Genomic DNA, 13,164 nt, shown 5'->3' with positions numbered 1-13,164 from the left:
CAGACTTGTATTGGTGTTATCACCTACTCTCTCTTAACCCCTCAGACTGTAGTGGTGTTATCATCCTCTCTCTCTAACCCATCAGAATCTTTCAGACTGTAGTGGTGTTATCATCTCTCTCTAACCCATCAGACTGTAGTGGTGTTATCATCTCTCTCTCTAACCCATCAGACTGTAGTGGTGTTATCATCTCTCTCTCTAACCCATCAGAGTCTGTAGTGGTGTTATCATCTCTCTAACCCATCAGACCTGTAGTGGTGTATCATCTCTCTCTCTAACCCATCAGACTGTAGTGGTGTTATCATCTCTCTCTAACCCATCAGACTGTAGTGGTGTTATCACCTCTCTCTCTAACCCATCAGACTGTAGTGGTGTTATCATCTCTCTCGCTAACCATCAGACTGTAGTGGTGTATCATCTCTCTCTCTAACCCATCAGACTGTAGTGGTGTTATCATCTCTCTAACCCATCAGACTGTAGTGGTGTTATCATCTCTCTCTCTAACCCATCAGACTGTAGTGGTGTTATCATCTCTCTCTAACCCATCAGACTGTAGTGGTGTTATCACCTCTCTCTCTAACCCATCAGACTGTAGTGGTGTTATCATCTCTCTCCTCTAACCCATCAAGACTGTAGTGGTGTTATCATCTCTCTCTAACCCATCAGACTGTAGTGGTGTTATCATCTCTCTCTAACCATCAGACTGTAGTGGTGTTATCATCTCTCTCTAACCCATCAGACTTAGTGGTGTTATCATCTCTCTCTCTAACCCATCAGACTGTAGTGGTGTTATCATCTCTCTCTAACCCATAGACTGTAGTGGTGTATCATCTCTCTCTAACCCATCAGACTGTAGTGGTGTTATCATCTCTCTCTCTAACCCATCAGACTGTAGTGGTGTTATCATCTCTCTCTCTAACCCATCAGACTGTAGTGGTGTTATCATCTCTCTCTCTAACCCATCAGACTGTAGTGGTGTTATCATCTCTCTCTCTAACCCATCAGACTGTAGTGGTGTTATCATCTCTCTCTAACCCATCAGACTGTAGTGGTGTTATCATCTCTCTCTCTTACCCATCAGACTGTAGTGGTGTTATCATCTCTCTCTAACCCATCAGACTGTAGTGGTGTTATCATCTCTCTCTAACCCATCAGACTGTAGTGGTGTTATCATCTCTCTCTAACCCATCAGACTGTAGTGGTGTTATCATCTCTCTAACCCATCAGACTGTAGTGGTGTTATCATCTCTCTCTCTAACCCATCAGACTGTAGTGGTGTTATCATCTCTCTCTAACCCATCAGACTGTAGTGGTGTTATCATCTCTCTCTCTTACCCATCAGACTGTAGTGGTGTTATCATCTCTCTCTAACCCATCAGACTGTAGTGGTGTTATCATCTCTAACCCATCAGACTGTAGTGGTGTTATCATCTCTCTCTAACCCATCAGACTGTAGTGGTGTTATCACCTCTCTCTCTAACCCATCAGACTGTAGTGGTGTTATCATCTCTCTCTAACCCATCAGACTGTAGTGGTGTTATCATCTCTCTCTAACCCATCAGACTGTAGTGGTGTTATCATCTCTCTCTCTAACCCATCAGACTGTAGTGGTGTTATCATCTCTCTCTAACCCATCAGACTGTAGTGGTGTTATCATCTCTCTAACCCATCAGACTGTAGTGGTGTTATCATCTCTCTCTAACCCATCAGACTGTAGTGGTGTTATCATCTCTCTCTAACCCATCAGACTGTAGTGGTGTTATCATCTACAACTATCTCTCTAAACCATCAGACTGTAGTGGTGTTATCATCTCTCTCTCTAACCCATCAGACTGTAGTGGTGTTATCATCTCTCTCTAACCCATCAGACTGTAGTGGTGTTATCATCTCTCTCTCTAACCCATCAGACTGTAGTGGTGTTATCATCTCTCTAACCCATCAGACTGTAGTGGTGTTATCATCTCTCTCTCTAACCCATCAGACTGTAGTGGTGTTATCATCTCTCTCTAACCCCATCAGACTGTAGTGGTGTTATCATCTCTCTCTCTAACCCATCAGACTGTAGTGGTGTTATCATCTCTCTCTAACCCATCAGACTGTAGTGGTGTTATCATCTCTCTCTCTAACCCATCAGACTGTAGTGGTGTTATCATCTCTCTCTAACCCATCAGACTGTAGTGGTGTTATCATCTCTCTCTCTAACCCATCAGACTGTAGTGGTGTTATCATCTCTCTCTCTAACCCATCAGACTGTAGTGGTGTTATCATCTCTCTCTAACCCATCAGACTGTAGTGGTGTTATCATCTCTCTCTAACCCATCAGACTGTAGTGGTGTTATCATCTCTCTCTCTAACCCATCAGACTGTAGTGGTGTTATCATCTCTCTCTAACCCATCAGACTGTAGTGGTGTTTATCATCTCTCTCTCTAACCCATCAGACTGTAGTGGTGTTATCATCTCTCTCTAACCCATCAGACTGTAGTGGTGTTATCATCTCTCTCTCTAACCCATCAGACTGTAGTGGTGTTATCATCTCTCTCTAACCCATCAGACTGTAGTGGTGTTATCATCTCTCTCTAACCCATCAGACTGTAGTGGTGTTATCATCTCTCTCTAACCCATCAGACTGTAGTGGTGTTATCATCTCTCTAACCCATCAGACTGTAGTGGTGTTATCATCTCTCTCTCTAACCCATCAGACTGTAGTGGTGTTATCATCTCTCTCTCACCCATCAGACTGTAGTGCGTGTTAATCATCTCTCTCTCTTACCCATCAGACTGTAGTGGTGTTATCATCTCTCTCTAACCCATCAGACTGTAGTGGTGTTATCATCTCTAACCCATCAGACTGTAGTGGTGTTATCATCTCTCTCTAACCCATGAGACTGTAGTGGTGTTATCACCTCTCTCTCTAACCCTCAGACTGTAGTGGTGTCTATCATCTCTCTAACCCATCAGACTGTAGTGGTGTTATCATCTCTCTCTAACCCATCAGACTGTAGTGGTGTTATCATCTCTCTCTCTAACCCATCAGACTGTAGTGGTGTTATCATCTCTCTCTAACCCCATCAGACTGTAGTGGTGTTATCATCTCTCTAACCCATCAGACTGTAGTGGTGTTATCATCTCTCTCTAACCCATCAGACTGTAGTGGTGTTATCATCTCTCTCTAACCCATGCAGACTGTAGTGGTGTTATCATCCTCTCTCTAACCCATCAGACTGTAGTGGTGTTATCATCTTCTATACCCATCAGACTGTAGTGTGTGTTATCATCTCTCCTCTAAACCCATCAGACTGTAGTGGTGTTATCATCTCTCTCTCTAACCCATCAGACTGTAGTGGTGTTATCATCTCTCTCTCAACCCATCAGACTGTAGTTGGTGTTATCATCTCTCTCTAACCATCAGAACTGTAGTGGTGTTATCATCTCTCTCTCTAACCCATCAGACTGTAGTGGTGTTATCATCTCTCTCTAACCCATCAGACTGTAGTGGTGTTATCATCTCTCTCTCTAACACATCAGACTGTAGTGGTGTTATCATCTCTCTCTAACCATCAGACTGTAGTGGTGTTATCATCTCTCTCTCTAACCCATCAGACTGTAGTGGTGTTATCATCTCTCTAACCCATCAGACTGTAGTGGTGTTATCAATCTCTCTCTAACCATCAGACTGTAGTGGTTTAATCATCTCTCTCTAACCATCAGACTGTAGTGGTGTTATCATCTCTCTCTCTAACCATCAGACTGTAGTGGTGTTATCATCTCTCTCTAACCCATCAGGACTGTCGTGGTGTTATCATCTCTCTCTAACCCATCAGACTGTAGTGGTGTTATCATCTCTCTCTCTAACCATCAGACTGTAGTGGTCGTTATCATCTCTTCTCTCAACCATCAGGACTGTAGTGGTGTATCATCTCTTCTACCCATCAAGACTGTAGTGGTGTTCTCATCTCTCTCTCTTAACCCATCAGACTGTTAGTGGTGTTTCTCATCTCTCTCTCAACCCATCAGGACTTGGTAAGTGGGGTTATTCAACTCTCTACTCTCAACCCATCAGACTGTAGTGTTGTTATCATCTCTCTCTAAACCCATCAGACTGTAGTGGTTTTATATCTCTCTCTGCTAACCCATCAGAATTGTAGTGGTGTATCATCTCTCTCTAACCCATTCAGGACTGTAGTGGTGCCTTATCACTTCTCCTCTCTAACCATCAGACTGTAGTGGTGTTATCATCTCTCTCTAAACCCATCAGACTGTAGTGGTGTCTCTAAATTGGTATCAATCCTCTCTCTAACCCATCAGACTGTAGTTGGTGTTATCATCTCTCTCTAACCCATCAGACTGTAGTGGTGTTATCATCTCTCTCTCTAACCATCAGACTGTAGTGGTGTTATCATCTCTCTCTAACCCATCAGACTGTAGTGGTGTTATCATCTCTCTCTCTAACCCAATCAGACTGTAGTGGTGTTATCATCTCTCTCTAACCCATCAGACTGTAGTGGGTTATCATCTCTCTCTCTAACCCATCAGACTGTAGTGGTGTTATCATCTCTCTCTAACCCATCAGACTGTAGTGGTGTTATCATCTCTCTCTCTAACCCATCAGACTGTAGTGGTTGTATCATCTCTCTCTAACCCATCAGACTGTAGTGGTGTTATCATCTCTCTCTCTAACCCATCAGACTGTAGTGGTGTTATCATCTCTCTCTAACCCATCAGACTGTAGTGGTGTTATCATCTCTCTCTCTAACCATCAGACTGTAGTGGTGTTATCATCTCTCTCTAACCCATCAGACTGTAGTTGGTGTTATCATCCTCTCTCTAACCCATCAGACTGTAGTGGTGTTATCATCTCTCTCTCTAACCCATCAGACTGTAGTGGTGTTATCATCTCTCTCTCTAACCCATCAGACTGTAGTGGTGTTATCATCTCTCTCTAACCCATCAGACTGTAGTGGTGTTATCATCTCTCTCTAACCCATCAGACTGTAGTGGTGTTATCATCTCTCTCTAACCCATCAGACTGTAGTGGTGTTATCATCTCTTCTCTAACCCATCAGACTGTAGTGGTGTATCATCTCTCTCTAACCCATCAGACTGTAGTGGTGTTATCATCTCTAACCCATCAGACTGTAGTGGTGTTATCATCTCTCTCTAACCCATCAGACTGTAGTGGTGTTATCATCTCTCTAACCCATCAGACTGTAGTGGTGTTATCATCTCTCTCTCTAACCCATCAGACTGTAGTGGTGTTATCATCTCTCTCTCTAACCCATCAGACTGTAGTGGTGTTATCATCTCTCTCTCTAACCCATCAGACTGTAGTGGTGTTATCATCTCTCTCTCTAACCCATCAGACTGTAGTGGTGTTATCATCTCTCTCTAACCCATCAGACTGTAGTGGTGTTATCATCTCTAACCCATCAGACTGTAGTGGTGTTATCATCTCTCTCTCTAACCCATCAGACTGTAGTGGTGTTATCATCTCTCTCTAACCCATCAGACTGTAGTGGTGTTATCATCTCTCTCTCTAACCCATCAGACTGTAGTGGTGTTATCATCTCTCTCTCTAACCCATCAGACTGTAGTGGTGTTATCATCTCTCTCTAACCCATCAGACTGTAGTGGTGTTATTATCTCTTTAAAACATCAGACTGTAGTGGTGTTATCATCTCTCTCTAACCCATCAGACTGTAGTGGTGTTATCATCTCTCTCTAACCCATCAGACTAGTGGTGTTATCATCTCTCTCTAACCCATCAGACTGTAGTGTTTCCCAAACTTTTTATATTCCCGTATAGGGTTGCAAGGGTCGGAAACGTTCCGGTAAATTTCAAGAATCTTTCCAGATAACGTTCCATGGCAAGTTAAGTGCAGGAATTTGGGGAATTTTGCTTAAATTCATCTAAAAAAAGTTAGCTTATAACAGTGGACCTTTCTTTGTGAGATACACATAAGACAATTCTAGGTCTTGTGGCATATTCTGGTTAAACTATCCCCAATTCAATGGAATTGCAACCCTCTGCATGCACAGTGCATTCTTCCATCACATGTGCAGCTGATTCTCAAGATCTTCCACACTAATGAGATGCTATTGAGCCCACACTACTACACTGTCTGAGCCAAGGACTACATGCTTTCTGGTAAGTTCTGATTACAATACTGGGTGAGGTGAATATATTTTATATGATTTATTGTTAACTAGTAAATAGTAGCCTACAGCAAAGTGTGTTTAAATCACTTCTAACTTGTTCATTTCTGCTAGTTAGTTTTTGCTGCCATGTGGGTTTTAGCTTGCTTGAGCCTGCTCACTGAGGATTGTTAAATTCACCTGTTTCATTTTTAAATATTTATCTTACAACGGAGTTGTTTAATCTAACTGCTTAACAATTTATCTGTACATAGAATTGTATTTGGGTTTTTTTACCTCATTTTTTTCTAATCTTTACAGGAAAATGCCAAGGGTACTATCTGACGTGTGGAAACATTTCACTGCAGCTAATGTAGAAGGAAAAGCTTTTGTACATTTGTAAATACTGCGCCAAATCATATGTGATGAATGCAACAAAGATGCAGAATCATCTGGCCAAGTGCATAAAGTTCCCTCAGCGCTCACAACAAGCAACCTCTGGCAAAAGCCCCTCTACTTCTATTCGAGGAGAAAATGATGAATCAGACACCTTATCGATAGCAACAGCTCATGGTCCTCCTGGAATCAAACTCAATGGAGGAACGTAGTCAGAGAAATGCTGAAGAATGTCTTGCTCGAGCTGTGTATGTAACTGGTTCACCTCTGATGCTCACAGGCAATGTGTGTGAGAGAGAGAGAATCTCTCTCGCTCTCTCTAAACAAACTTAGTTTAACTGTATTACCCCATTCAGAAACCCAGAATATAACCTTGTTTAAGTTCGCTGTTTGTAAACAATGCTATTGTAAAGAAAGACTTTACAGCTTCAAAACATAAAGTATCAAACACATTACGAACATTGAATTAACGACTGCAGCTTCCAGCAGGAGCTGTGTTCAGCTCAGCACCTGTAGTGGTCTGACCAAGGTTAAAAATAACCAGCTTCTTTTATACACCTGCTGTAGCCAATGGAGGAGTACGGAAGTCTGCTATGCAAATTGTCATTGCGACATAAGAGCTACCAATCACATTTCCCTATAAACTCCAGATAGAGAGAGAGAGAGAGAGAGCTTGGACTTTGCGTTCCCTCTTCATACTTTCGAGTGTCAGGAATAACCTATTTATAATGGGCAGGCGAGGGAAAGTTCAACAGCTTTTATGATGTCATAATCAGAGCCCTTTGTGACATCACAGTCCTAAACACAGATTTGTGTGATGTCATAAAGACAAAAGTCTCTAGATTTGGAGCAATATGAATGAGGACTCCATTTCAGTAGGAACCAAACATGTTCACCTCCAAATAGCAGAAAATACAGGATCACAGACTGTTACTTGGAGAGATATTCCAGGAAATATCTCTAATCACTTCCTCATACAATATAACACCTTGTTTTTATGACTGTATGGGTTAAAGGGTGATTCACACTGCTGTTGAGAACTTGGTCAATATTTGTGAGAGAGAGAGAGAGAGAGAGACAGAGGGAGGAGATTGAATTTCATCCCTCTCTCTGTCTAACATAAATTCCTACCATAAATGTTACGTCCCTTGTGAACAGAATCCATCTGAATGGCCATGCGTCAGCTCATCTACAGACGGAAGGTCCAGCAGTGTCTCTCTACCAAATGGTATCCGATTCCCTAGTGCACTACTTCTGAAAAGTGGTGCACTGTGTAGGGAATAGGGTGCCATTTTGGTAGACACAGACAGACAGTTGTTTTTAATCCCAGAGCACACTGACCCTTAGACCCTAGTTTAGGGTCACCCAACTGGAGGAAGGAGGAAACGCACACACACACACACACACACACACACACACACACACACACACACACACACACACACACACACACACACACACACACACCACACACACACACACACACACACACACACACACACACACACACACACACACACACACACACACACACACACACACACACACACACACTTCCCCTGATACATCCAGTATCTTTGTGTTCAATAAATAATTGCATCTGCTCCAGAAGTACAGAAGTCAACGTTAGTTCCATGACGGTGATGTCATAATGGGACGTATAATAGACAATAGTACACTAATAAAAGGTGTGTGACGTGGTGACATAATGAGCCTGTTGAACACAACCCTCTCCTCCAGCTGTACAGTCAGTCAAACAACGGGATAGAACATTAAATGCATCACACTTACAGTTAGAAAATGATTATTGCGGCGGCAGGGTAGCCTAGTGGTTAGAGCGTTGGGCCCAGTAACCTGAAAGGCTGCAAGATCGAGCTGCCAAAGTAAAAATGTGTCGTTCTGCCCCTGAACAAGGCAGTTAAACCCACTGTTCCCCGGTAGGCCGTCATTGTAAATAAGAATTTGTTCTTAGTAGAAAGAGGAGGAAGGGAAGCGCTACTAAGGTCCAGAATAGTAAATGTTGGTAGACAGAAGGTGCTCTTTGGTAAAAGGGTTGAGTTGGTCTTCAAAGAGAAAGGAGGACCAAGGCACTCTTCATATAATTAATTAAAATACCTTTATTAGTATGGCATGTTCAATAGAAACAATGTTTTTTAAAAACCGACGCGTTTCGGCTGCATAAGAATTTGTTCTTAACTGACTTGCCTAGTTAAAATAATGAAAATTGCAGACAGTCCATTTGTATTTCTATTGGCTACTTCAAAAGCGGTATGCTTGGTCTAGTTCTGGCGATGCACGTAGGTATGTCATTCACCTGTCCTCGTCCACCTGTGTGTCTAGTCTGCTGTGCTTCTTACTACAAACTCACAAACGTCCAGCAACACACATATATATATATATAGAAACAGAATAAAATCCAACAGAAACGGAGAAACCTGTTTGATAGAGATTCTTACCTGCATTTCTGGCACCTGCACCTCCATTCTCCCGTGTTCCCACCTCGACTCCACCAACTGTCCTTTAAGTCTTATTCATCCCTCCTCCTCTCTCCCCTCTCTCTCTCTCTCTCTCTCTCTCTCTCTCTCCCTCGCTCTGAAATCAAACATTAACACAGGAACCAAGGTTAAAAACACACGCGGCAGAATGTCCTTCACAACAGCCGTGTTTGTACGTCGTCACCCATTTATGTCACCGTTATGCTTTCTTTACTCACCCGACACAGCCCTTCGCGCCCAAAGTAAAAAAAACTAAACGAAAGTTCCACTTGTATTGTCTTACTCGGCTATCCACGTGGGGGGGGGGGGGGGGGGTTTGACTCGTGAACCGTGAATCCTGCTCCGTGTTGGTTCCAGAAGTCAGTCAGTGCGGTTGTGAATACCAGCGCTATGACTCGCGGTCAGACGGTTTACTGCAAGTAGGATCAGCAATGGAAGTATTTTGCACTCAGACGGGGACCCTTTTGAGCACTTTTTTGTTGTCTCGTTATCAACTGTAACAACATCACTATTACCAACATTTATGGGTTCAATTCCAAAACTTGAAAATGATCAGTTACTTGAATCTTTAGAAAAGCCTATTCTCCGTTGACTAACCAAGTTCCCGAATGCTTTACTTATAGTAGGTCGGGGATTTTCATATTTCTCAGAATAATTTAATTGATAGATGGTCTCCGGGACAGTCCACTTCTATGAATACAAGTTTGAGGCAGTTTATGGAAAGGTTTGATATTATAGATAATTGGTTTCCTAATGACTAGTCTTTCACTTGGAGTAATAAGACCCGGTCCAGACAATCACTACAGATCTTTGGTTGGTGTCTAAATGTTTTGATAAACAGGCTATTTCTGTTAACATCCTGGCCACTCCCTTTACTGACCATAGAGCTGTTTATCTCTGATAATGGCCCTTACTGACCATAGAGCTGTTTATATTGAACTGTTTATCTCTGATAATGGCCCTGGCAGAGCATCCTATTGGAAGCTTAATAGCTCTATATTAAAACACGAGTTGGTCAAGATGAAGATAAACAATTTAATTACACACTTTTGGAACAAAGCTATAAATGACAATTCATACAGTCATAACTGGGAGCTTTTTAAATATGAGGTTGGAACATATGGGAGTTTTCTTGCCAAGACAATGAGAGCTGAAGAAGAAAGTATAATTACAAAGATCATCTCTCTCACTCAAAAGTCTGTTGAAAGTCTCTCAGAGGAGGACAAATCTGTTCTGTTTGAGCTACAACACAAGTTGGATGATATGTATGAACTGAAAGCAGATGGAGCCTGTATGAACTGAAAGCAGAGGGAGCCTGTATGAACTGAAAGCAGAGGGAGCCTGTATAAACTGAAAGCAGAGGGAGCCTGTATAAACTGAAAGCAGAGGGAGCCTGTATGAACTGAAAGCAGAGGGAGCCTGTATAAACTGAAAGCAGAGGGAGCCTGTATAAACTGAAAGCAGAGGGAGCCTGTATAAACTGAAAGCAGAGGGAGCCTGTATAAACTGAAAGCAGAGGGAGCCTGTATAAACTGAAAGCAGAGGGAGCCTGTATGAACTGAAAGCAGAGGGAGCCTGTATAAACTGAAAGCAGAGGGAGCCTGTATGAACTGAAAGCAGAGGGAGCCTTTGTCAGATCTAGGAAGAAGTGACTAGAGGAGGGTGAACAAAATTCATCTTATTATTTCAGAAAAATACCACTCTAAAAATAATACAATTCAACAATGAAATATTAATGGTCTCATCACAGATGATCCCAAATGAATCTCTAACTAGTTGCAACCTACAGGAATTTATATAGTTCTAAGTATTGTGAGGTGTCCTGAACTTTTTTTTTTGGACTCTCTGGGGGATGTGAAATCGATTGGGGGAAGCTGAGAGGGAAAAGCGTGATGACCCTATTATAGTTGAAGAGATAATTTATTCTATTGAACACCTTAAAAATAATAAGTCTCCTGGGACTGATGGTATATCTGCTGAGTTTAACAAAACGTTTTCTCAACAGTTGGCCCCATTTCTGTTAGAGGTCTTTCCTGATTACATTGTAAATAATGATCTCCCTCCCAGTTTGACTCAAGGTCTGATTACATTAATACCTTAGTCCAAAGACTTGCTTCTCCTCGATAATTGACGTCCAATCTGTCTGCTCAATAACGACTACAAAATATGAACCTCTATATTTGCAAAAAGAATGAAGGAAGTATTAAACTCAATTATAGAAGAGACCCAATCTGGCTTCATGAGGAATAGACAAATATCTAATAATATCTGACTGGTGTTAGACCTTATTGACTTTTCTGATTTAATCTTCGAAGATATTTTTTATTGTCTTAGACTTGTATAAAGCCTTCGATACAGTGGAACATGAGTTTCTATTTCTCTCCCTTGAGAAATTTGTTTTGGGGAATTATTTTGTAGTACGATTAAAATTATTTATATGAATTGGAACAGTTCAATTAAATTAAAGTATGGCGCTTCTCCTAGATTTGATTTGAAAAGAGGAATTAGGCAAGGTTGCCCAATTTCACCTTATCAAATCAAATGTATTTATATAGCCCTTCATATATCAGCTGAAATCTCAAAGCGCTGTACAGAAACCCAGCCTAAAACCCCAAACAGCAAGCAATGCATGTGAAAGAGGCACGGTGGCTAGGAAAAACTCCCTAGGAAAAACTCCCTAGAAAGGCCAAAAACCTAGGAAGAAACCTAGAGAGGAACCAGGCTATGAGGGGTGGCCAGTCCTCTTCTGGCTGTGCCGGGTGGATATTATAACAGAACATGGTCAAGATGTTAAAATGTTCATAAATGACCAGCATGGTCAAATAATAATAATCATTGTAGTTGTCGAGGGTGCAACAAGCACGTCCGGTGAACAGGTCAGGGTTCCGTAGCCGCAGGCAGAACAGTTGAAACTGGAGCAGCAGCATGGCCAGGTGGACTGGGGACAGCAAGGAGTCATCATGCCAGGTAGTCCCGAGGCATGGTCCTAGGGCTCAGGTCCTCCGAGAGAAAGAAAGAAAGAGAGAAAGAGAGAATTAGAGAGAGCATATTTAAATTCACACAGGACACCGGATAAGACAAGAGAATACTCCAGATGAAACAGACTGACCCTAGCCCCCCGGCACATAAACTACTGCAGCATAAATACTGGAGGCTTATCTCTTCCTGCTTGCAACCCAACGTCTTACAAGTTCTGTTAAATCCAGCGATATAAAAGGGATCTCTATTGCTGACAGAGATATTATTATAAGTCCACTTGCAGATGACACAACTCTCTTTTTGAAAGATGCTGACCAGATTCCTAGAGCAATCGATGTGATAAATATATTATCCAAAGCATCTGGTCTTTGCCTAAACCTTAATAAATGTGAATTGTTTGCTGTTAAAGACTGTGTGATACCCTCTATATGCAATATTCCAGTCTCTAAAGCTGAAGGCATCTCCAGACTTACTTATGCAGCCCAGTCCCTACATCTTGACAACAAAATAGGTAAAGCAGTTGACCAGATGCTTTTCAACTTCATCTGGAAAAATCGTACACATTATTTCAAGAAATCTGTCGTTATGAACTCATATGAATATGGCGGTCTCAATTTTTTTTGATTTTCCTACTTCGAATAATAGTTTTAAGATAAATTGAGCAAACTTCAATTTGGAATTTCATCCCTCATTATATTTTCTCCCATTTGGTGACTTCAATTTTATGTTACTTTAGAACTATAACATTGATAAGATTCCTACAAAATTATCTGCTTTTCATAGACAAGTATTCTTAGCGTGGTCGTTAATACAGTATATAAACATAATTTTTCCTCGCATAGGTATTTCATTTGGAACAATAAGGAGATTTTGTATAGAAACAAGTCTTTATGTTTTAAGAACTGGTTCAGTAATCATATCCTGCTGTTGAGTCAACTTTATAATGTAGAAGGATTGTTACTCAATTATGAGGAATTTGTATCTCGTTACAATATCCCTGTAACACCTAGAGAGTTCTCCATCGTCTCTGATGCTATTCCATCTGGAACTCTCATGTTATTTAGAGGAGTAACCAGACCTCACCTTCTTGATCTACCCTCGCTTAATCCAGTTGAGTCTCCAATAGGAAAAAATGTGTTTCTCCTTGGTCCCTCAGAACAA

The 13,164-nt window shown here is 41.6% G+C and overlaps 1 protein-coding gene across 1 annotated transcript in view; it reads right to left on the bottom strand.

The window, feature by feature from the left end:
* The window catches only part of LOC115194923 (serine/threonine-protein kinase 26), an 11,023-nt gene extending 1,788 nt beyond the window's left edge, over nt 1–9,235 (bottom strand). The window contains exons 1-2 of the mRNA XM_029754844.1: nt 9,117–9,235; nt 8,986–9,081 (exon numbers count right to left, since the gene is read on the bottom strand). Of these exons, the coding sequence (XP_029610704.1) occupies nt 8,986–9,012 (27 nt within the window). The 5' untranslated portion in view covers nt 9,013–9,081; nt 9,117–9,235. The remainder of the gene's footprint in view (nt 1–8,985; nt 9,082–9,116) is intronic.
* Between the last annotated feature and the right edge of the window lie 3,929 nt (nt 9,236–13,164).

Source organism: Salmo trutta, chromosome 5 (assembly GCF_901001165.1).
Source record: "Salmo trutta chromosome 5, fSalTru1.1, whole genome shotgun sequence".
In the NCBI taxonomy this organism is placed as follows: domain Eukaryota; kingdom Metazoa; phylum Chordata; class Actinopteri; order Salmoniformes; family Salmonidae; genus Salmo; species Salmo trutta.
This window is presented reverse-complemented; position numbering and strand designations above follow the sequence as displayed.